The sequence below is a fragment of the Labrus bergylta genome, chromosome 15 (assembly GCF_963930695.1).
Source record: "Labrus bergylta chromosome 15, fLabBer1.1, whole genome shotgun sequence".
NCBI lineage: Eukaryota > Metazoa > Chordata > Actinopteri > Labriformes > Labridae > Labrus > Labrus bergylta.
Genome location: NC_089209.1, coordinates 17,486,406 through 17,510,950, shown reverse-complemented (window position 1 = coordinate 17,510,950; position 24,545 = coordinate 17,486,406). Strand labels below are relative to the sequence as shown.

Sequence of the window (24,545 nt, the reverse complement as noted above, 5' to 3'; positions counted from 1 at the left end):
GAGTATTTCGCTAAATTGACATTCATTGTACACTTAAAACTAGAATGGAACTGAAAGCAACTTGAGCAAAACTAATGAGTTAAGTGAGCTCAACGAAGTCATCAAGGAAAAATGTGAGTTTGTATTGTCCCAAAAAAACTTTTTCACTTCATGAAAAATGGGATTTCATGAAGTCTTTTTGTCATGTGTCAGGCAGCAAGTAGCCTCAGACAATTTACACACTTTTCCTAAATGATGTGATAGTTTATTTCAGTTAATAAACACAATATATATTGCATTAATTAGCAACATTTAAAGGCACTAACAGGCAATTACTGTTGTTTTGTACCAAGTCAGTATAGCTGTTTTCACTATTGGAAAGAAAGTAAATTGGCATCAAAATGTCCCTTCAAAATAGGATCAGTTTAGAAACAAAGGTTTCTCACAAAATTATAACAAAATTTTGCTTTCGTCGTCATTTTTTGACTTATTAAGTATTTGCAGCTGGCTGATAAAGGACACTGTTCATTTATCAAATGTCACAGTTCAAAGAGGAATCTGATGACTGACAAATGTTCCCGTTTTCTCTGTTTCACACAAGACTGACCTGAGCTAACCTTCACAGCATGAACACCTTTCACTAACTGATGAGCCCTGGTTAGCCCGTGGCACTGAAGAGTAATGAAAGGTGAAATGGTGTTACTCTCCAACATGAGCTTGTAATTGACTCTCCATCATCTCCCTCTCCTGTCCTCATTAAAGCGTACAGCATGAACAGGTACCGTGACAACTGTGGCCTGAGGGGGGGCACACATCCAGAACGACGGAGCATAAAGCTGCATTCAATCCTTGTTGCTAAGTAAGCCACAGATGGACTGGCTTTGCCTGCAGAGCCTCACATATCTCTGTCTAGGCAGGGGAGGCTGTGAATTAGAATCCAATATCTCCACACGGTATGGTGCGGCATCATCTCGGATGCTGATAACATCCCATTTTACAGCGATAGCATCAGATGGAGCAGGGATATCATAGCAGGGAGGGATGGGGATTGGGTGCTATCTTGGGAGGTTGTCGCTGCGCTGCTAAAGCTGTCGGGTTTTTACCCCTGACGACTCTAGCCTGAGGTTACAAATGCTTGATGTTCGGTCATTTTCCAGTGAAAGCGAATCAAAGGGTGGGGGGTCCAAAACCTGATAATGGCGCTCCATTCAAGGAGCTTGGGGCTACAGGATGACATGGAGCGCAATTCAAAAGTTTATCAGAGTAGTTTCAGATTCTCCATTTTGCTTGGGGTGTAACTGTTCAGAGTGGCAGAAACAAATTAACTCTCCTGAAACTCAAAGACTTGTTTATGCTGTATTTCACGTTTTGCAGACCTCTGTCTTTGGTAAATAAAGGAATAAGTCCTTGTCCAGACTGTGCTTTTGTCATATCCCCTTTATTCAGCCTTACAGTTGATACAACACCATCAAAAATAAATGCCTCCTAAATGAATACACAGCACAGAAGAGGCTTCACTCAGCCTGTTTCGAATGCATCAAGGGGCACTGAGGGAAAGCTCTCTATATAAAAGCCCACACTCAGCAGTAGATCGATGATAAAGCCCCACTGTTAGAGAATCTTGGCGCCTATTATAACAACTTTGGAGATCATGAGTTCAGCAAAACAAGCCTTAAAATAACTACTGATTGTAAATGAGATGGAGTAAAAGTTGTGGAATTCTGTGTCACTCTCCTATAGTTTCCATGCAAATACAAAGCAAGCTGGTTTATGGCAACCTCAGCAGAATTTAATATTCCCTCCAGCTTATACCCCAATGTATTTCTTTTCCTTTTGTGCAAAGAGCTTTGAGATTTAGTAAAAAGGGAATATCAATAAGTGCATTGTTGGAGTGACGCTAAGAAGTGGGTATTCAAATAACTCTTCATTTTTTCAAAAGGAAAGCACTCCTGTTTGTTTCACAGGGGCAGCAGGTCACTTTATCAGCAAGCTTTCAACTCTCGCCGTACCCTGAAGCCATTTTCACTTCTCCTCTCTTCTGACTTTTCTACATCTGAGCGCCTCGAGCCACAAGAGGGAGGTCCTGAAGTACGCCTGCTGAGAACAATTTGACCCTCTTCACTCTCCTTACCGCAATGCAAATACTCTTGATCTGAGAAGAGCTGGCGGATTTGAACGATATGATAATTGCTCCTCCTTGCCCACCGACAGCCTGGCAAAGTTTTTGTGCTATTTTTGCAGCTCTGTTCATTCCTCAGCTGGGACCCATAAGGTGCCTGCAAATATACACGAGGGAATAAGTCAAACTGCTCAAGACGTAACACCCAGCTGCTGTTTTATGGCCAGAATGCATTATTCCTGTCTCCCCCTTGCAGTTGACTGCATACTTCATGAGCATGAAATGTAAATGGAGTCTGGTTTTCATGTTTCCCTTTACATAGCTCAGAAAAATTGTGTGATATTTTACATTTAATGTTTTTTTTACGTCAAAAAGATGACACCACTTAGTTCTAAAACGCCATCACAAAAATAACACCATTCCCTCTTAGATCAAACACTGATACAAAGATCAACATTTGCTTTCAGGGGGAGCAAAAGCTCTGTTAGATTAGTATCCAACAGAAAATTCCAGCAGTGTTTGAGACCACCCATGCTGTGATGTCACGGCAAGAGCTAATTAAAATGCACCCAGTGTCTGTTGTTATGCAGGGATCATATGCTGGAGCATGCCTCTTCACTGAATCTTCTATAATGCCTGCTGTGACGTTTCACTTTCCCTAACTACACACTGGTTTTTAATTGCTTGCCATCTTTTTCTTTCTTTTAGAAAGTGATGGCAGTCTGTATGGCTCAGTGGTGTAGCCAAGTGTGGCTGAGCATGACAATCAAGTGATCAGACGAAGTAACGGGGGGTCTAAAATCACAAATTGTGGGAGAAAAGACTCTACAGGTCTATAATAGGACATACTGGCCCTTGTACGACATGAAACTTGACTCAGTGAAGTCTTTGATTCTGCAAGTTATAAGGCAGAGACACAAAAGTCAAAGCCAAGAGGGAAATGTGCACCAAATGTAAAAAGGTAGGATTCAGCTTGTTTTGCATTGTGATTAAACTTTTTTGTAGTTTAACCTCAATGTTGTTGCGATTTTATATTCATACCCCCTAAAATACAGTATCTCCTGTGTAAATCCAGTGTCTTCAACAGAATTTCCCCCACTGTTGATTTGGGGTTATGGCCTACCAACCCGATGTGACATCCCACCATTCCAAAAGAAAGGCACAATATAATAATTAATAAAAGCGATCAAATCAATAATTAGTTTGTGGACTTCTTGGGCACTTTTTATTTATTCTTTTTACAATTTTATTTAAGCAGAGCAAAAAATGTCTTCTACGTGTTTCACGGACTTCTTCTAGATCCTTACTTGTGTTGTTCTTACCCTCTGATTGACGTCGCTTTAGATAAAAGCACCCCCTGTTGACGAGGTGAATCATGCAGAATGATTCCCCCCCTCACCACCACCATTTATGTAAATATGAGTCAAGGAGGTAACGAGTACCTTAACTTTGAAACCTGCCTTGTCATTGATTTTCTTTTGTTGGAAGAAGTATTTTAACCTAAGTGTTTTTAACCCATCCATCCATCCATCCACCCATCCATCCATCCACCCATAAAGATAATTATGTAACAGCATGAGTATGACTTGAGTATTACAAATACACCAGACAAAGTACCATTCCAATAAAATTAGCAAATATGCCAAAAAAAGTCAGCGGGTATGGTAGATTATCGTCTGACAATTAATTACAAACAAAACTGTTTGGTGTCTTATTCAAAGCTAGCACAACTTTAACAACCAGTGTTTTTCCAGCGTATATTCATATTCTTACAATCGCTCTAGTAAAGAGAGGTGGATGGTATCAGCCAATGATGAAGGTAAAACATTAGATTTCAGGACTGAATTACTGATACATGAAGATCTCTAGTAAAATATGTTTGAGTGCTGAAGTTGAATTAAATTTAAAACAACTTTATACAAAGACTGCTTGCAAAAGGTGTAGTTCAGAGATAACTCTATTCTCCCTAAATCCCCCCCCCCATTCTGATGTTTGAATGACTAACAGACAAAAAAAGGTTAAATCATGTAAAAAAAAAAAGAAAAAAAAGAAGAAGAAGCACCATCTGCTAATGATACCAGCAATGTAAGCCAACTGCCATGGGAGCATCCAAAACAGATCTCATACTCCAATTGGTCAGTATAAAGCAAGCAGTCCCAGAGCCTGAGGTCATCTTATTTGTACTCGCTGACCCACAGCGCAGCGAGCTGAAGCTGGCCAGCCAATCATTGAAAAAAAAAAGTGTTTGCAGTGTTTGCAATGTGGTGTAGCTGGCTATTGGAGCCTGGTACTCAAACAAAGAAGTGTGGACATAGTGGACAGAGGCCAGGGCAGGGGAGACGGGGGCAGATGGCTTCATCATCAGGGACTCTTTGATGTCTATTTGCGATCATAGACAATGAAGCAAGCAGGGGAACAGTAACCATGAAAGTATGAACAGAAAAAAAGCTTTATGTATGTGGTGGTCTTACATGGGGAGAGTGAGAGGCTGTTAAAGACGAAGGAAAGGTTTATGAGTCGTCATATTTAATAGAGGCAGGGCTGAAGCCAATATACTTATTAAGTATCAATCACTCATTTATATCCCAGTTAACGCTGTAATCTATAAAAGGTCAAGAATGAATTAGAGGAGCTTATCACAACTCTTGGGACCACTTCCAATCGCATTGGTATTCCGTTACCATTCTTATGCAACTAAAAAACAGCTATTCTTCACTGTTGTGAAGCTGAAATCAATGTTGATGTTTTACAATTGCTTTTGATAAATGACTGTTATCAGAATTGAAGAAGCTTAGATTCCTGCTCATTGCATACCTCAAAAAACTGTTTTGGATGTAGATAAAGGGAGATGATTGAAAAAGACGGTGCTAATCAACATTTTTTTTATAATACATTAAGAGTATTGGGAAAACCATTTGTGGCCATTTTGTTTGCCTGCGAGAGAGTAAGAAAACAGGGATTTATATTTATATTTGTTAGAGCTGCAACAAAGGATTCTAATTGTCTTCATCAAGACAGGAACCAAAAAAATACTGGAGAACACAAATCGAAGTCTACAGAGTGGGTTTGACTCTGAAGAAGACGCGATGCGTCGGAACGTTAGTCCTTTGCACCTTTATTAAATCTGCCTTAAAGGAAGAATATGAGATTTTTCACACTTAAATGTAGCAGAAATCAAGTATATCCTCTGAAAATAACTTTGTAAGTCATGACTGTCTACAATGAGTGTAGCACCCCAGTCCCGCTGTCTGTGATGTTTTCCGAGCCGTATCTATAGCATGTTTAAATCGCCGGGACGGCAGGCAGGCTTATCCCCTTGCATATAAATGTTGTTCAATTGAGTAGAGAACTAGAGAAAAGAAGAATAACATACTGTACTCACTTCTTATTTTAATGTCACGTAAGTGATCACGGTCATTTTGGGTAAATTTACATGCAGTGTGAAGATACGAGCATAACAAAGATAGCTAGCATTAGCATGCAAACACAACAATGCAAGTTTTTTTGTTTTCATACTGGTGCTCAAGGGCGACATCTGCTGGATCAAAAAATCGCATATTCTTCCTTTAAGTGATTTGTGTGCTCCAGTATTTTTTTGGTTCCTCTCTTGAAGAAGGTATCCACATAATTCTTTTTTGAAAGTCTTAAGTCAAACTCTGAGAGCACAAACCTCTGTTTGTGGAGTGGCTAAAGCCTGAGAGTTTCCTTTTATTTTCATTGTCTATCAATCCATCAGTTCTAATGGATCAAACTAATTAATCTCGTATATGAAGAAAAGTGATTCAGAATTAAATATCATGTTGTGCTAAAATTTTTGTTCATTTCTCAACCAACTATTTTCCAGAAAAACACAGAAGGTACCGAAAGAGCAAGCCAATGGACATGCTTGTGTTTCACCAAAAGATGAAAGGTTCAGGCCAGAACAAAGATTTTTCTGTTATCTTTCTCCACAGAGAGCTATAGGACTCATGTTCATGTAACTCTGCACTTTACATCTGTGAGAGTATGACTGGATGCCCCCAGAGCCTGTCAGACGGCAACAGCCATAGTCATTTCATGTAGAACACTTCAAACACCTTGAAATGCCAAACCCAGGAGGCTTAGTGAAACAACTACATATTATACTGTGTGCAGATGACTGACAGGAACATATATTTATTTGACAATTAAATTGGAAGGAGGTGCTGTGGCTGTTAAAGGTGTGTGTGGTTGGCTTTGTGTGTTTGTGTATAACACACATGTATGATATTATTAAAAGAAAGCCTCTGTTTTTCCTCTGAGGTGGGTGGGCGGGTGTGCATGGGGCTGACTGAGGCCTGCTGTGCGGAAGCTGCTGCCCTGTTGGACACAATCCAGAGACTCCATCATTTGGAAAGCCTGAGGGGAGCCTATGTAATTTAGGAAGCGTGCATATTGATAGACATGTGAGGAATTAAATGGTGGCGAAAATTGCCAACCGTGGCCCCATTTGCTCTGCGGTTGGTCCTTTGTGGTGCTGATGTTGTACTTGGCTCGACACCCCTCGGTCTGCGTGTCATCATGGGAGCTCGTAGTCTCTCAAAGTCAGGGAAAGGGACTGAAATCTGGACAGTAATGATGGAAAAAGCAATTTTGTGATTTGCTAATGCAGAACTAATTGAAGCCGTTTACAGGGATCAAGGAGTGTGACTTGGCCCCCTGTGCTTTGGTGGTGCAGATGGAGTGTGTGGTTAAAGTTACAGCTGGTATGGAGGCTCATGAGTGAAAAAAAATATCTAAATGACTTCAATGATAGGAGTTAGTAGTTTCCCATGAGCATTAGGCGTGGATCACAGGCAGCACAGAGGCATGTTATGGGGCTTAAGCTCTGATTGTTTTCAGCAGAGCCCAAAATATTTTACTGCTCACCACATGTTGCATGGTTTGAGTCCGCCTAGTTCCTAACTGCTAGGAAGGAGGTAGTTGTGGGTCCTTAGACTAGACCAGTTTAGATTGAGAACCACTGTCTTAGATCATACCGGTTGACTTGAATCTGGCAGATCTTATTTTGCTTAAAGCCTTTGGCTCGATCTTAAAAATGACAAAGTAAAATGTGAGACCATTGGACAGTGCCTCTGTCTTTTTGAATTGTTACCTTGTGTTCACAACTTCTGCGCTTCAAATGCAAATTATCTTCACTTCACTCAGACATAAGACATTAAAGTTTTAAGAAAATCTGAACTTCATTTTTAGTATCAAAGTAGGCATTAATGAGGTTTTCTTTTTATACTATTAAATGTATTTCTTTTCAAAATGTGTTTCATTTATGTTAAAAACAGAGGTGTTTATACATTGCTCTTTGATATTTGTTGAATGCATTATCATTGAAGTAGTTATTGTTTAGTGCATTCCTCTATATCCATTCTAATATTTCACAGACATGGACATGGACATGGACATCTTAGACATGGACCCTCACTCACCCTTTCAATACCCCTATTGGTTTAAAGCCGGGTATGTAAAACCACAAATGTTTCTACCAATGTCAGCATAATAATGAACTGTACCAACCAGTATTTGTCATGATCTCACCTGTTGTTGCTGGTAAGATATCTGCAGAGTTGTCAGTTCTGTAAGTTTTCTGCAAAACATAGCTTTTGGGAACATTGGGGAGCACTTGACCTGATGATCTAACATCCCTCAGGCTAGACTAGAAGACATTTGACAGCTTGCTACAGAACAGCATCAGCAGCTGTTTTTGTCAAATAAATGAAAAGTTGGGTGTGGTTGGTTTATGTGAACCTCACAGTATTTTTAACAATATATTTGCTTATTTTAATAACGTTAGCCATTTGATTTAAAGTTTCAATGGAAGTCTGAGGTGTTAGTGAGTGGGTTTGAATTAATTGCTTAAACATTTCATCTTAAAATCAAAGTAAATGCAGACAGCAGAGGATGTAGGACATCATTTTTTTTTTACGAGGAATCAAAGTGTTCATTACAGTTTGGATCCTGAGAAAGTTCTGTAATCCTTGTTTCGTTTGAAATTTGAGCCGCATTAATGTTTTATATGACACTAAATAGTATAGGGAGCGCTGGTAGCCACTCTCTCTCTCTCCCATGTTTCTGAATCACTCCACTGTCCTACCTCTCAAGAAAGGCATAAAAAGCCCATGAGGAAATCTCACAAAGAAAAAAAAAGAGATAAAACAGAACTTTATATATGCGATATGTCGAAGTATTTATGGGCAAAAGAAGCTCAGGATAAATGTTAACATGTTTTAACTAACTTGAGGAAGTTGCATGCTTGAGGAACTAGAGGAATGTGTGTTCTGGTGTTTGTGCATGCCACAGAAAAAGTCAGGAGAAAAAGATACTGTATGTGTGTTTGAACTTTCTAACACCAGTATTTCTTCCTTTGCTTGTGCCATTTATCAAAACAGGACAGTGAAAGTGCACCATAACCTTTGCAAAGAGTACTGATTACGTCTGCTGTTGAAAGATGTATTAACTGGACTCAATTAAAATGTGGAACTTTAGGGCGCAGATAGACTCAGAACATGTTCAGAGGATTAATCTTTTATTCTAATGAAAAGAGGAGCTGTTATTGTCGTGTTAGCTTTGGGAGTCTGTCTCCGCTGAGGTCACGTATCCTTGTGTCCCCCCCCCCCCCCCCCCCCCCCCCGCCAACATCACAAAACCAGCCTGAGGTTCGCCGCCACCCCAGATAACCTCTCCAGATTCCAAATCATCTCTAAATGAGTGTGCACTTACCCACACCCCCATCATACGGTCCCATGCCATTACCAGAGGGGGGACAGAGCTGACACATCCCAGAGTCCGCAGAGACACAGCCGAGACCCGCTGTGCCAGGGAAAACCGTGTGAGTCTCATAATGACTCGGTTTCAAAGGAGATCCTGCCTCTCCTGCCACAGCTATGCAGGGCTTTTGATCTCCCACTCTCCTCTTCCTCTTCCCCTCCCCTCACTCCGCTCAGTGTTTCACAAATTCTAATTAAGAGGAAAGACGGAGATGATGAGCGTGATGTGGCCCCCCCCCCCCCTCCCCTCCACAACGATAGAAACCGTGGGTCTGTGAGCCTGTCGCCAATTTAAGAGGCTTCACATTTTCGACTGAAATATAAAAATCAATGAGCTCGCATCCAAAGGGGAAGTGTACAGACTAATAGGTCTGTCCATCGATCAAAGGGGAGGTTATATTAATTAATGTTAATGAGCTTGGCCCTGTCCGGAGTGGGTTTTGAATTTTGTGTGATTTGTGCTCCAACGCAAATTGGGAGGAACAGTCGATAAGTGTTTGAAAGGTTAGTGTGTGCAAGTCCTGCCCAGATTAATATGAGAACAAATGTCGTGGTCTGTTGTTTTATTTACGGGGGCTGACATTTTATACCTTTATTGGAGTTATAAAGTATCAATTTGTCTTAGTGAGTTGATCAATTTGCCTCTTTTCTGAATTTGTTAAATTATGCCGAACGAGCAACAACAAGACAAAAAAATAGGTGGTGCATCTACTTCACAAAAAAGGTAAAAAATATAAAATAAAAAAAGTTTTTAATTAGTTCAGATCAAAACAAAAAATGAAAGAGTTTGGGAATGAAACTCTTCCTTAGATGCCGAGGACCCCTGTGCATTCACATGACCCAGAGTCTCTTTATTGTGTGCTCGTTACAGATTTGTTTTGGCAGATGTTTCTGCTGCTTTGTTTTCTTGCATTCTCATTAGACGCGGCAGCTTTCATTATCAACATGCAGGTGCACAATGCAAACTGCACCATCAATAATTAACGGATTAAACTTTTAAGCTGGTTTAGTGCAGAGGAACGTGGTGGGCCACCCAATGACGCTAAGGCAGAATTAAAGAGAGATTTTGAAGTAGAAAAAGAAGGCTGAAAGATTTGCTTCTTTCTTTTTTTCAGATATTTTGAAACCAGCCAGGTGCAGATGATAGCCGATGATAGGGTTTCTCCTCACCTGTGGTCGAGGATGTCCTGTCACTAGACAGGTGAGCTCCAGCGTCTCTCCCTCTCTGATGGTGTAGACTCTCTCCGTGTGCCTCTCCTCTTCTACATTACAGGCGTGCCCTGAGTGTATAATGCGGACGGTTGGAGGGGCTGTGGAGGGAAAAAAAGAGCACAAGGCGCGTTAGCATTCTGGTCATCTCTAAAGGAATGAGTAGTTTAGCACAACAGATGGTGTATTGATTAAGAGGCTGTCTCACTGAAAACAAGCAACGGGGCCACGTTTGTACCGCACACAGCAAACAAGACATATTTGTATGAGAAAAATGTAAAAAAAGAATTAGCACTTATTTTACTTTTTATAGCATTCACTTTGGTTTCGCTTTTCAAACACTGCAAGTATATCAAATAGAAAGTCGAGGAAAGGCACTCTGGGAAAGTGGTTCACTGCCTAACAACTCTGTAGTTTTTATTCGAGGTTACTTGTGAGAGAAGCACTTTCACAGGCCTGTGGTTCTTAAAGGGATTGTGCTGCCAAGTATTTTCAGGCCCTGTTTAAAAAATGATATGAGATAGTTTGATTTCTCTCTTTGATCTTGAGCAAATCTTACTTGTGTTTTGTGTAATTATTTTCAATAAGCAACATTTCAATTGATAGAATACATATTATGCAAGAAAGACCCTGCCCCTATTTTTCTGTTAATTGTACCCTTGGATCAGTTTATTACTATGCGACATTAGCATGTTGATAGTGTGACGAACGGCCTTTAACAACATAAGTTAAACCTGAGTATGCTGTTCAGCTGTACCTTTGGAAACACAAGATTTAAAAGGACTTATATCTGTCGCTGCGTAGATGTAGTTTCAGTTGCTGGGGGGGTGACACAATATTTGCAAATGAAGAGAGGGGGGTGTAAATATAATGTAAAAAGAACATTGGTTTTGCATGTTTTCTTACACAATCATAGCACATAAATATAATTTTTGTTCTCTGACTGACTTAAAATATTTGCCTATAAAAGGTTTATTAATGTTTGTTTTGAAACATACACAAGGTAAGTTTCACACATGCAACAATGGCAGGTCACTTGATCATAAAAAAGCCGAGTGGAATGTACAAATGATGTAATTCTCGAAGCGGACGGTTCAGGTTCAAACCCAGCCTGTGGCTCCTTTCCTGCGTGTCATTCCCAACTCTCTGATTTCCACTGTCCTATCTCTACAATAAAGAAAAGCCCAAAATAAATTACAGGCTATATTATTAATTTGAATCACAAATGCTGATTCCCCCTAACTGTTTTTTAGTTAAATTTAGTCATTATCATATGCGTGGCTCTTTAATTCAGAGAGACATGGATGCAACATTCCTGATTATAGTTTTAAGTATTTCAGAAACGCCTAAATGTGGCTCTCTTGATTATCATAGTTCTGTCATGTAACATTTTACCTTGTGACCCTGTACACCCTCTTGATGGCTTTTTTTCCAGACCACCTTAGGCCCTAGTCACACTGAGTTAGACTTAATTTTCAATGGAACAGATTATAGTTTGGGGAAAATATTCAGTACCATGCTGGAAGCATACACCAATCATTATCACTCCACTTTGATTCAGAGTGACACTCAATTTGCATCTTTACCAAATTAGCCACTGTAGGCAGTGATAAAACAAATGCAGTGTCAAGTAGACGACCAACTGTAATCAACAAGGCAGCGTAACAAGTTATTTCTCTCTCCTTATCCTCTTCACTTCCTTGCTGTGGGAAAATTAATTTGAAACTTAGTGCAATTAAGACCCACTAGGGTTTCCATTTAATTGCTAAATATTATACATGTTTAGACTCTCTGGAAAATAAGTTTAGGGAAGTTTTCTCTAAAATTCATCACTAAAAAAAAAAACAAACAAACATTTGAATAGTTAATGACTTTGCCATTTTCTATATACGTTTAAGTATTAACCTCATATGTTCCCAACTGCCATTCAGCCATATGTAGAGTGGGTCTCCATATTTTTAATCATTTTGGAACAGAACTCATCATTTAGCACATTGATTGTGGTGCATAATTTCCTAAGGCACTGCAATTAGGTGTAAAAAAAAGAACGGCAGACATGGTGATATTCAGCAGCAGAGTCGTACTGCAGTAGAAGTTCAGAGCAGAAATCCCCTGAAGTACCCACAGATGTTTGTCCACAGCTGTAATTACTGCACCGGGGTTTCTCTGAACCGTCAGCTGACCCTTGGAAGACAGGAAGGACATTTCAATCTGTGAAGCGCCCAACATACCGCAGGACATGCGGTATGCGCTTGAGGTTAAAAGGAGACACGAACAAGTCATCTTAGGTAAACTGTTCAGTGTCACTGAGCTGTGAAAGCATGTAACCGACCCCTGACAATACTAGCATCTGTTAGCATTTAGTCCTCTCCAGCTTACATGATTAGTAAGAGGTTTGGGATGAGGTGATTTAGGGAAGCGGATATGATCCAAAGGAGGGGTACAAATTGGGGAAGAAAAAAAGTGAAAATGCAGCAGAAATCACACAGAGCTACAGAGTGACTTCCTTTCATGTCGGACTAGCAGCTTCCTGTGTGGGCCTCTCTCTCTCTTTCTTTCTCTCAGCAGACCCAGAGCCGGCAGCAGTGTCGACGACTATCCAGGCTGCGTTGCTAATGAGCGTAGTGACACTCCTCCCTAATGCTGCGGTGGGAGTCTCAACCAGAGTGTACCCTTAGCCATGCGCTAACCATTAGCCCCTCCCCGGAGTCTTCATGCTGTTTATCTCATTCAGCTTAATGCCCTGCCATGTGCTAACAAACGGAAGCTAACCGGCTACTCATAGAGCCTTGTTGGAGTATTCTCGCTCTTACCCTTCATTGTCTTCCTCTCTTCCATTCGGAGATGAATACACTGGTGAGATATTCCATAGGGGCGGATAAGGGCCTAAGAAATAGGCTCAGTGTGAGGGAGCTTCATGCAACACTGCCACTTGAAACAAAAAAGGCTTAGAAACAAGACCCCAGGGCCACTAGTCGAACACTGTACTAATGCCATTTACTCCAATGAGCATGTATCTCCACAGCATACTATTGGTCCTGGAGGGAAGCAGGGAAACACCCTTAACTAATGATCTTCAACTGCTATAGCTGCTACCGCTACACACAAACATAAACACACAAGTTTTCTACGCAGACAACACTGAGCTCTTAACAGACACAGGCAAATAACCCTCTCTTAAGTGAACATAATGAGCACCATAATGTTCTCACAGTCGCACATATCCTCAAACAGCCAAGACATGCTCACTTGGCCTGGAGCATGAACTGAAATGGCTGTCATTACTACATAATTTCATGTTTGTTCAGTCTTCATAAAAGCAGCATGATGCTTCTCTGACTTTAAATACTCATAAAATATTCAGAAAACACTTCTGAGGATGGTACTTAAATGTTCTGGCATTGGGGTAGCATAAAGGTTACTTGGTAAATGAGGATGGGGAGTAAACAGGGATAGACAAAGTGTAGACCAATAAAATCGTACAATAGCAATTAAATGTTTCCTTTCTTAATTTTTCTATTTAATTTACACTATTTTACCATAACTTCATACTTTCTACAGGACGCAATAGACAGTACACATAAATGCTTCTAGATCATGGATGGATGGATGGATGTTTTAAGTTCTGTGCTAAAGTCAATTAAATTTGAGTTGTTTTCCGGTCTTCATTGAATGTACATGTCAAAAGATATTTAATCAGCTTTTCTCGAGCACCCACTTTCCTACTCCCTGCTCCTTCCTGAAGCACCTCAGTCAAGAGTTTCACAAGTAAGTGGTCATGTATGTTGAGCAGCAATGCAAAGATCATTGGGAGCAATGAGCCGGAAATAACAATGCTGCTGGTGGCACATTTGAATGTTTATTAGACACTTTTTCTGTTCCTTTTTTTTGCCAGTTGGGGGATTAGCATCGACATAAGGAGCACATCTGCCACTCACACTGATGAGAGAAGAGAAAAACAGTTCAGGAAAGAAAAAATAATCAATGCTTAACATTGAGTGGATCTTTGCAGTTAAAGTCATGCAGAATTATTCCAGAATCACTTGTTTATTTGCTCGACAAGCACTTGTGACTAAGCGGCGTTGTTGCAAATGTTGTGCAAATGTTGTGCAAATGTTGTCATGAACCTGTGGGTTAAGATATAACATTTGCATAAAAAGTGCTTCCCAGGCTGTGGTGTCACTCCCCCTCACCCTACCAACCATCTGCAGGCATACACACACACACACACATACAAGCCTCCTGATAAGTAAAAGTTGAAGAAGACAAAAAAGGAAGCGGAGGACCTGCAGGCTAGGAGCAGAATGTGAGATGTGCCCTCTTTTATATTTTATTGTCTCATTTCCATAACAGTGACATCATTGCCCCGCCGCAGAAACGCATAACAAGGAGAGTAAAGGACAACAAAGTATGTTCGAGTATAGGTTTACCTCTCTCTCTACATCTTTAGTCTGTATATACATGTGCGTGTGTGTTTTTGTGTGTGTGGAAAGCAGTGTTCGAGTTTGCATTATGTCCTTGTGTGTTGAATGAGCAACTCCCAGCGGACTGCCTGGCCTTCCTTGGCCTCAGTTTGGGGGAGATGGAGACAGCTTTATCCACTACAGCCAATGGAGATTAAATTGGATTTGGCTAAAAGCAGCCTTGTCACCATGCTGCTGGAGTGCCTGAGTGGCAGAGGGGGTTCTTGGCAATGGTGGACACTCTAAATTTGACAAACAAATGAATTTGGGGAGGAAAAAACGCTTTAACAGCTGGGGCTCGTTGTCGCTGTGGGCTTAATGTCCTCAGACTGACCCCACAGGACCACTAACCAGATCCTGCTAGTTTCCTGGCTCCTTAATCACCTCTTCAGAATGAGAGAGCCAGAGATAGGAAACAGAAGAGAGAAGGAAGCAGCAGGAGAAAAATATATGCAATATGCACACAGTAACAATTGAAAAATTAACAGAAATTAACAATTAACAGAAAATCGTTTTTGTTGCAACTCCAAACACATTATTAACTCTCTGCTGGGGTCATAGAAAATAAACTTCTAGTTGTTTAAAGGAACTTCAGGGGGAAAGAGGTAATTTCAGCAGTATGATACAATTGCACAATGTTAATATAAGAAAGCTTAGTAATGACACAGAAAGAAGTTCAGGTTGTCACCGTTAAAACAGAGCATAAAGTTGTCAGGGACATCACTGCTTAATCAAAGATTCATAACAGAACTAGTAGAGATAAAAAGCTGTCAATGTCAAAGTGGTTACTGCATGAGAGTCAGTCACTGTGAAAGATGAGACAAGCTGTGGTGTAACTCACAAGGAGTTATTTTCCTGTACTCCCGTTTTTCTTTATGTAATGTTAAAGTAATACCATAAGCCAAGTAAGAAAAAAAAAACTCAGTCCTTTTTATCATGTTTGAATTCCAAAAACCCACACTATGAAATAGTATCACTTTAATTCTAATGCATCAAAATGACATCACATAACCAAACGAGACCATCAGTGACAAACCCGTCTATATCTTTATTGGTACCATTGATGACTGTCACTGGGTTGGAATAGTATTCAAAAGTCACTGGGAACTATTTGAAAATGATTCAACCAAACAGCTTTTAGATGCACTACATCTGTGTGGCGATCGTACATTACAAACAGGAGCACTGAAAACAATAGAACAAAGCTATTTTCAAGATGAAATATTTGTTTGTGAACTTTTCTTCTTTGAATGAATACTCGAAGATCATGACCCATCCACACTGAGGAGCTTTTCTTTAACGTTTCCACTACACAGTTAGCAGTGAGTATAGTGTTAGAAGGAAGAGGTTTTATTTCTTTTTCTTCAAAATAATTCTATGCGTGAAGGATGTGTAAAGGGATAAATGGATAAGTTAACGCTTAAGGCGTACCACTGTAGTCCAGAAGGGCCATGACAACCAACAAAATAAAAGCCCCTGATAGTTGTTTTTACACATTATACTTTTTTTTCTACCTGAGGCAAGTGGAACAAACTTTGAAGACAGTATTGACATATTATAATGAAACAAGTAACTATTGGCAACTGAAAAATCTGCTAGTAAGTTTACTTTCAGCTCATTGCTGGTTTAAAACAACCATAGAGGAATGATTTGGGATTTTTTAGCTGATAAACGCTCCTCTGTTAGCCAGTTAGTCTAGAAGACATGAAAAATTGGATTTATATATCTTATTTTAATGAAAGCAAATGTTGCAGGTTGATGAAAGCAATAAACTCAATCAATTCATGGGAAAGCCAAAATATTGACTTATTGACTAAATTAGACTTTTAAGAGCCTGACTAGTTTTTTTTTGTTTTTTTTTACTACAGATAAGTTTATTCACATTTCACATAGTAATATAATCTATGGCTAAAATACAATATTTATCAAGGCAGTTATAGGATTAAAAGTATGGCTGACATAGCCAAAGTCCACCAAAAGGTTATTACATTTCTTCAGTAAATCTTAAGTGGATCCCCCACTCCATCATTCAATAACCAAGCAGAGCAACACATATTCAATTTAAACCTGAGTTATTGTAATCAATATGAATTCAATAAAATGTAACCATGAGTATGGCCAACATGGTCTTCTACCAGCGGTGTCGCACAATGACGTCTATTATTTCCAATTCTTTCGCCAATGCATTCAACTTTAGAAAGCTTAAAAAACACTACAGCAGCCTTTCCTGCTGTATAATTGAGAAACAATCCACGAGGTCATCCATGTGTGTAAGGCCTTGAAATGGCTTGCCAGCAGCACATGCATATTAGAACATCAGGGGTTGTCAGAGTGTATTGATTACACACTGTAATGCACTCGCATGCACTCCTCAGCCTACACTGTTATTGTAAATGAGACTCTGTATAGATCCTGCTTTGCACTATCGGCTCAGATCATCTATCACACCGTGTGTACAGGGGCTGGAAAACACTTTCTTACATTGCAGAGGCTGCAGCATCACAGGGACACAACAACAAGTTTGGAGTCATTATTCAAAAAGATTGTCAGGTGTTTTTGTTTTTTTTGCACAAGGGGACAAAGTGCAGCCTATTGTTAGAAACCTGTAGTTGAGTGTAGGTCGCTAATTTTCGCAGCATAAGACTTAATTTGTCTGATCACTGAACGGACATGGAGCGCCATGAGAGCATAGCTGTGGCTCTCAGAGGTGCTATTTATAGAAATCAGACACACATACAGACAATCAAACAAACCCATGCACAGAGACTTTGACACAAACCTTGTTACTCTAAAATTAGGGCAGTGTGAAGCTGCCAAAGCCCTGCTGAGAAAGAATGAGGGGCGGGGGGGGGCGACTGAGGATGGTGAAGGTGGGGAGATTTTAGAGGACAGATTCAAGCTTGCTCAAACATAAATGTGATGCTCAGCAGGGGTTACAGTGCCTGACTGCATACAGCTGCATCCATTATGTTCATGCAAACTTAATGCCATGCAAACCATTCTGAGGAAGTGACACAAACAAGCCTGGTTTCATCTGATCTATTACTTAAAGCTGCTAAGTAGACACTTGGATTTTATTCCAAACCCAGCTTGTTAAATCAACAGTACAAGAATAGGAGGGGGAAACGCTGTGAGATGCACTATGGTGTTTGGTGTGAAGCAACGCTGTGATGGTTGTGTCTCTGTCCATGGTGCTGAAACATACAGCAGTGGTTATTTGAGCCATGCATGGAGGGCTCTCTGCAAAAACACAGCTAAGGATACAGAGTTAGAGTAGGTGGATATTCAATATATGAATCATTAAGATAGGATTTGGATGATCAAGATAATTACTGTAATTAAAAATGTATTTTATCACGACTATTAACCCCTCTATTTCAGCCCTGCTCAGAACAGGCTGTTTCTGTGTCTGTAGCTTTAAAATGCAAATGAGCTGTGTCTGACCACACCCCTCCCTGGAAGGGCTTGGGTGGCTCAGGCTTTCTCGCTCCATGTCCTATTGTTTACGGTGAGAAGGCAGACTCAAAGGGCAGAACAAACACCTAGCTGTGGGAGTGTCAACACCTGGGGGAGGGTTTACTGCCCTTTGTGATCTCATGAAGGGAAAATCTCCAAATGGCCTGTTTGAGCACACATTTTCTGAAAAGTGGTGAAGGCAAAAGTTGGAGAGGATGAACTTTTCTCATAATTGGGGTGGGGGGTGTAGACAGGCTAGAGACACATATTACTGTTAGAAAAACATGGTCAAGGGTATTTGACATAAAATGTGGCCTTTAACAAGTTTAAAAACAGGATAGATAGAATTGAAAATGATAGTTGCAAAATTATTTTAGTTTAAGAGTCTTTATTGGACACAGTCACATCCTTTGAACATTGCTGGTATTGAAAGATTTCCAGCAATTGAAAGAAAGACAAATGTTATTAAAACACACTTTATCTGAGAGTATACAGATAATCATTATTTTATAACATTATTATTCAGTCCATTTACATGTTTAGATTTGGTTACACAGATTTTCACAGCTAACACAGGCACAATTGAATGAGTTTTGTAGGGTAATGTTCCAAGTGTATCTGTAAAACCTGCCAGTCATGGCATGCACAATAAAAGGCCTGAAATAAGCACACTGATTGTCATCAATCACGCATTTTATGCTGCTAAAAGATGATGTGTGAAAGAATAGTGTCTTTAGTAGCCCTTATCTGTCTGCATTTCTGTCAAAAGGACTAATTAGAACATTTTAATGCTAAAGTGTCCATGCCAAGTGTTTTGCTCTTGGTGAGTTAATGTTGCGTTCCTGGTAATAATAATCAAAATGACGGTGTAGAGCAGCTCTGTCTGTAAAGGGTCTTGAGATAATTTGTTGTGATTTTATCCCATTAAAATAAAAAGATGACTGATCGATTGAGTTTTAGAAACGTCACAACTTAAATTGCATCTAGAAAATGTTTCATTCCATTGTACAAAATGTGATCACAAATCATTTAAGAAAAAAGGTTAATCAACGGAAAAACAATCTTTTGAGTTTGTTCTTAAAATGGGTGAATAAACAGGGGAGGATATATAATCTATAGCTTACTTTTTTTCAGTGGAAACATAGAGCTTGTGAAGCACTTAGACCTCTGCGCCACTTTCTCAACTCAAAGCGTGGGTCCATTAAACAGAACATAAGCACAGATCTGTGAACACGTCCTTGGCTGGTGTAACACGGTACAGGTTTATGAGGAGTAAACTTGCAGGCCTTTAAAGAACACACTGGTTAATTTAGAATCTCATTAAAGAAGGACCTCCACGGTGGAAGCACATTGTAGCTTCAGGTATTATTTAGAAAGGTCATCAAGCCGAGGTGTGAAACTACACTTTGCCTACAAACAATGCTCCACATTCAAACCCTCACAGTGTGACAGCCAGAGTATCGCAGTGTTACAGTGAAATAATCCTTTGTGGTTTTTTCCTATCCCATTCAACCAGTTTCTCCGTTCACAGTGCCACATTGGCACAGCGGGCCTGTTGTGGCAGTTTGATTTCCCTAAACAACACTAATCGGACATCTGTAGGGAAGGATAAAGCCCACATTGGCTGTTACCGTACAGCCGTTCTCTGTCGATAGGCCTAACTCTGGCCAACACTCACAGGATTGGCTGTCGTGAGGAAGCCGCTTTCTTTATGGTTGGCTTGCAGCGAGCCAGCAACAGCTCACTGAGGATAGAGTATCTGGCATCCCTCTGAAGATTGGGTGCTGCCCGCCAAGAAAATGTCTCATGATTGGCTGTGGAGACTCCAGAGTGAACTGATTGTCCTATCAATGCCCACAGCGCAGGCTGGCTGAAGGTGCTGCCTGCTGGCTGACTCTGCAATATGCATCTATCCATAACACCTCTAGGGGGCCTATGTTCATGTCTTTGAGTGTATGTGCGAGAGAGAGAGAGAGTGTGTGTGTGTGTGTGTGTGTGTGTGTGTGTGTGTGTGTGTGTGTGTGTGTGTATGTGTGTGTGAGTGTGTGTGTGTGTGTGTGTGTGTGTGAGTGTGTGTGTGATTGTATACCATCCATAACTTTTTCCAATGGGGGAGTGTGTGGCTAAGCCCTGCCAGCAGGCTCTAACACCTCATCATTCCAAGCCAGGCAGGAAATGGGTTTTAGAGATCTCTCACTGAGCTGAGCTCTTGGAAACGAAGGCTACAGGTCTCCCAATATCGGCAGCACAGAACAGGAAATGTATCTTCAGTTCAAGTCAACCTCACTGCTTCACTCTACCAAAAGTTAAAACCAACCGACAAGACTCTGGGTCTAAGGGTTTTGTTGAGATTTAATGAATTGGACATTTTCCACAGAGTCTTGTTTACAGAAGGGTGCTTATTCCATGAGATTTTAAATACAGCTCAGCAAAATGATGGAGATGAAAAATAACAGCGCCTAAAGCCTCATTAGGGGATTTTCGACATTTGGGGGGAAAACTTAAGCATGTTAGCTCGTACACACTGACTGGGGCGTTTACAGAAGGAGGTAAATGAGGAGGCGGAGGAAGATGGATTAAGAGACAGAAGAAGAAATAAGGCTATATCTTAACCCAAATGTAAATAAAAGACACGGTGTTAAATTGTTTCTCCACCTTAGACACACTGGAAAATGTGTCGTTTACTTGTGAGGTTTTCTTTTGCATATTTTGTTACACACAGTCATCTGACATCTGAAAGAGGACATTTTAATTAAAAAACTAAAATGGTAAACAAATACGAAAGATCATTTGAGTAAGATGTTAAGCTCAACAGGACACCATTCAGTAATTATACCTCCTACACAATCATCAGTTGCTTGTAAAATAAAAGAAGACTATTACATCATGCATTTTGCAATAAAAACCTAGTTTTTAATAAGTCATTACTGCTTACCTGGTCACACCTGAGGCTTTGACTAATACCAGGCTGGAAATATCATTAACCTCCCATAAGGTTTTAATGCAATATAAACAATTTTCACCACTCCAAGAACATCAGTAAATAAACATGAAGGTGTTGAAAAACAACCTCACAAACATGGCTGCAAAGATAAGACCCTTCCATTGTGTAATTGGAGACAACACCAACAGACTTCATCCATTAGTTCGGGTGTGACTGATGTAAGGAGAAGCGACATGAGCTATACAAACAGCTTAACACAACATCGTGACTACAGTGAAGCCATTATGAGTAAAAAGTGATGAACTGTTTTGAAAAATCTCAAATTCTTTATAACACAAAAATGTGTTCTCGAAAAAGTCAGGTCAGATGAATCTAGATGTGCAGCAAGAAGCAAGAGTCTTCAGCCATGCATGCACCAATTTAATTTTTGATGTCACTGATGGCACAAGATTAATATTTTAAGAGATCTCTGACGTGATCTTAAGGGGGGTGGGTGCTAAGAGACATTATGATCTGAATCCTTTTCAATCCAACTGTATTTAGACTTCAAATCCAATACAGTTTCCAAATCTATATTCACAAGCTACAGGGTATTTATAAAAAAGCATACTTTTAAAGGTGTGACTTTTTGATCCAGTAGATCAGTATAGTCGCCGGTGAACACCAGCATGAAACCAAAAGGAACTGCTGTTTGGAGACACCACCACTCTCCTTCAGTGACACACCCCAAACCCCCCTCCCCTCACGTTACCAAATGCACCATAATTAAGCACCATCAAGCACAAGCTGCGGACAAAATTGTCCTTGGCTTGAACTGCAATTGCTTGTGCCCCTCTTTATTGTGTTAGCAGGCTAATGTTAGCGCTCTTAAGTTAACTCGTAGCTTCACATTGCATGTAAGTTGAGACAGAATGCTGTGATCTAAAAACGTTTATGTGACATTCAAATGAGAAGTGAGTATCTTATTCTTCTTTTCTTTAGTCCTTGACTTAAACAGCTTTGATACGCAAGGGGAGGAGCGGGCTGTCCCTTTAAAACATGATGTGAACACAGCACAGACAACAACACAGCCAGCGAGACTCGAGCTTCTCTCTCATTGTAGACAGTCATAACTCAGACAGACATTTACAGAGGATATACTTGGTTTCTGCTATATTTATGTTAAAAATTGCACATTCTTCCTTTCAATAGAAAACATGTATTAACATGAACTTATTATGAGGACGTTTCAGGAGCGTTTGTACGTATCAGAAAAACTGGAATACGGACCAAAAACAAACATTTTCTAGTTATTAATGATATGAGGCTTTTAAGTTCAGAGGGTTATTTTCTTTATGTCTACTTCATTTTATAAATGATCTAAAAGTTAAAATAATCATATTATCTTCAGTGAAATGCAGACAGAATGGGTTTATATCAGTAGCCTGAAGGAAAGGAAACGGCCCACTTTCTTCTCTAACATCATCAGTTCTAGACAGGCTGGGGGGGAAATGTTGGTGAGCAAAGCAGATGAGTCATACTCTGCCCTCCTTTAACATTGTTTATGATGTACTCTTCAGCAAGGCATACATGAAAAGAGCTGGCTGTATGCTTGAGTATATGAGTATATGGAGTTTGGGGTATTTCAAGTGTTTCTTTTTTATTTAAAATAAATTCCAAATGATTTAAATCTCTTATTAAAAAGAGGAGAACAAAGAACCAAGAATAGATACTCTTTAAATGAATACTAAAAGATTAAATGATTTGTAGTTTGAGTTTATTTTTCACTTCATCTTTTTTAAACCCTTTCATTTCCTTTGACACAAAGACCTTTAACCGTATGTTTTTAAAAAAAAATCCCACTCATAAAGCATGTCAGACCTTAATTAATCAACACGTTATACCTCAAACTGTGAGGCTGGATTGTGGCTTAATTAATTTCATTACTACAATAATACGGCTAATTTAAATGACTATTCACACAAATCTTACAAGTCTGGTAATTATTTCTAATTAAGAAGGCGCTCGTATTTGATATATTTGTTCCTGTTTGTCTGCATGTCAATTAGCTCGAACAAGACGTGTGTACTTTCCTCAGATTGACTCAGAGGGGGACAAACAGAGGAAAAGAGGACAACAGGGGTGTCGTGTTTTGTTTTCATACAAATGTGTAAAAAAAAATCTCCTAACCCTGAAGAAGTTATTCAGCTGTTGGGGAAATAACACAGGAAGCATGTAGCCTTTTTTTAAAGACTTGCTTGTAAAAATATCCAAGTGGGATCACAGAGCAATGCAGTGTACAAAACAGTTCATTTTGATTTTACATGCAGAGCAAAAGGCGAGGGTAGGGAGGGTAAGTAGGCCATCTGTGTCAGGCTGTAGGAGGAGCAGGAGCACGGGTGAGTAAGAGGCAGCAGAGCAGGCTAATGCATGTCATTTCACACCGTGGTTATCATGGCAGCTGACTTCCTGGCACACACACTCCCACTGAACAACAGTGCAGCCATTTGAAATGTTAAGCACATTGTTTAATAGTCCATTACGTAAATTGATATTGCTCATTGACTGTTGTCCTTGGCTGCCCACGTCATGTCAGAGACAAAGACGGAGTTGTACTTTAGTTCACTGAAAGGCTCGGGAACGCCATGACTGCTTTTTTGGTGGTCAAGGACAATGTGCCAAAACTTCCCATCTGTTGCACTTCCCCCATCACCAAAGTCCACTTCTAATACTGCTCAAGTCACAATGAAGTGAGAAACATTGTTTTGCAGCGCTGCAACCGGATATGATCATGCATCACATCCACCTTTGCAGCCTTGTTTTAATTATGTGTGGTTTGTTTATTTTCTTGTTGTTTGCACTGTTTTTGTTAGCACCCAATCAGTAAGAAAACATTGTTTAACTCTGTATACCTTTAATGTGGATGAATAAAGATCAAAGTTGGCTTGACTTGATACTATTTTCTTTTTACAAGCCCTCTAGCCCAGCTGGTCCCTTCAAACTGGAAACTGTACTTCTGAAAGCATATTTGGGAGCATGTTCTGCAGTGTGCCTCTGGATATTCACCCATGAATAATGCTGGATAAGAGACTTCTTACAATTAAGGTTCATTTATTCCTGAAATGTCTAAAACGGACACACTTATAATAAGAGCCTGATCGATATCTGTTGGCTGTTTTTATCAGGCTGATATTGGCTTAAATACACCCTTAACTTCACCCCCCCCCCCCCCTTCCCCTCTGTTTGTCCCTGTCCTTCTTCCTACATCTTATCCCATCTCCCCCGGTTCCATTTTTCTTTTGTAACATAACAATGAGTAAGGTCTTTTATCTGCTCTTTTTGTAAAGTGTCCTGAGATAACATTTGTTATGAATTGGCACAAGACAAATTAAATATTGATTGATAAAACAGCCTGTTAGATATCTTGGCATAGTCATGGCGTAGAAAAAATAATACCCAATCAATTCAGTCTACTTAGAGTCAGTTTTCATTCCAGCTAAAAAAAAAAAAAATCACTTCATCAACCACTATATATCTGTAATAGCTGACTGCTTTTTTTGAAAATCTATATGTTCATCATTCTCGAGACTCAGACATCAGTCAAGCTCTTTTTAAAA

General features: G+C 39.9%; 1 protein-coding gene across 2 annotated transcripts in view; it reads right to left on the bottom strand.

Moving 5' to 3' along the window:
* LOC109982959 (MAM domain-containing glycosylphosphatidylinositol anchor protein 2) overlaps window positions 1-24,545 on the bottom strand; it is a 189,012-nt gene that overhangs the window by 112,975 nt on the left and 51,492 nt on the right. For both annotated transcript variants that reach the window (XM_065963663.1, XM_065963664.1), the window contains exon 2: window positions 10,048-10,187. In XM_065963663.1, coding sequence (XP_065819735.1) covers window positions 10,048-10,187 — 140 coding nt within the window. The remainder of the gene's footprint in view (window positions 1-10,047; window positions 10,188-24,545) is intronic.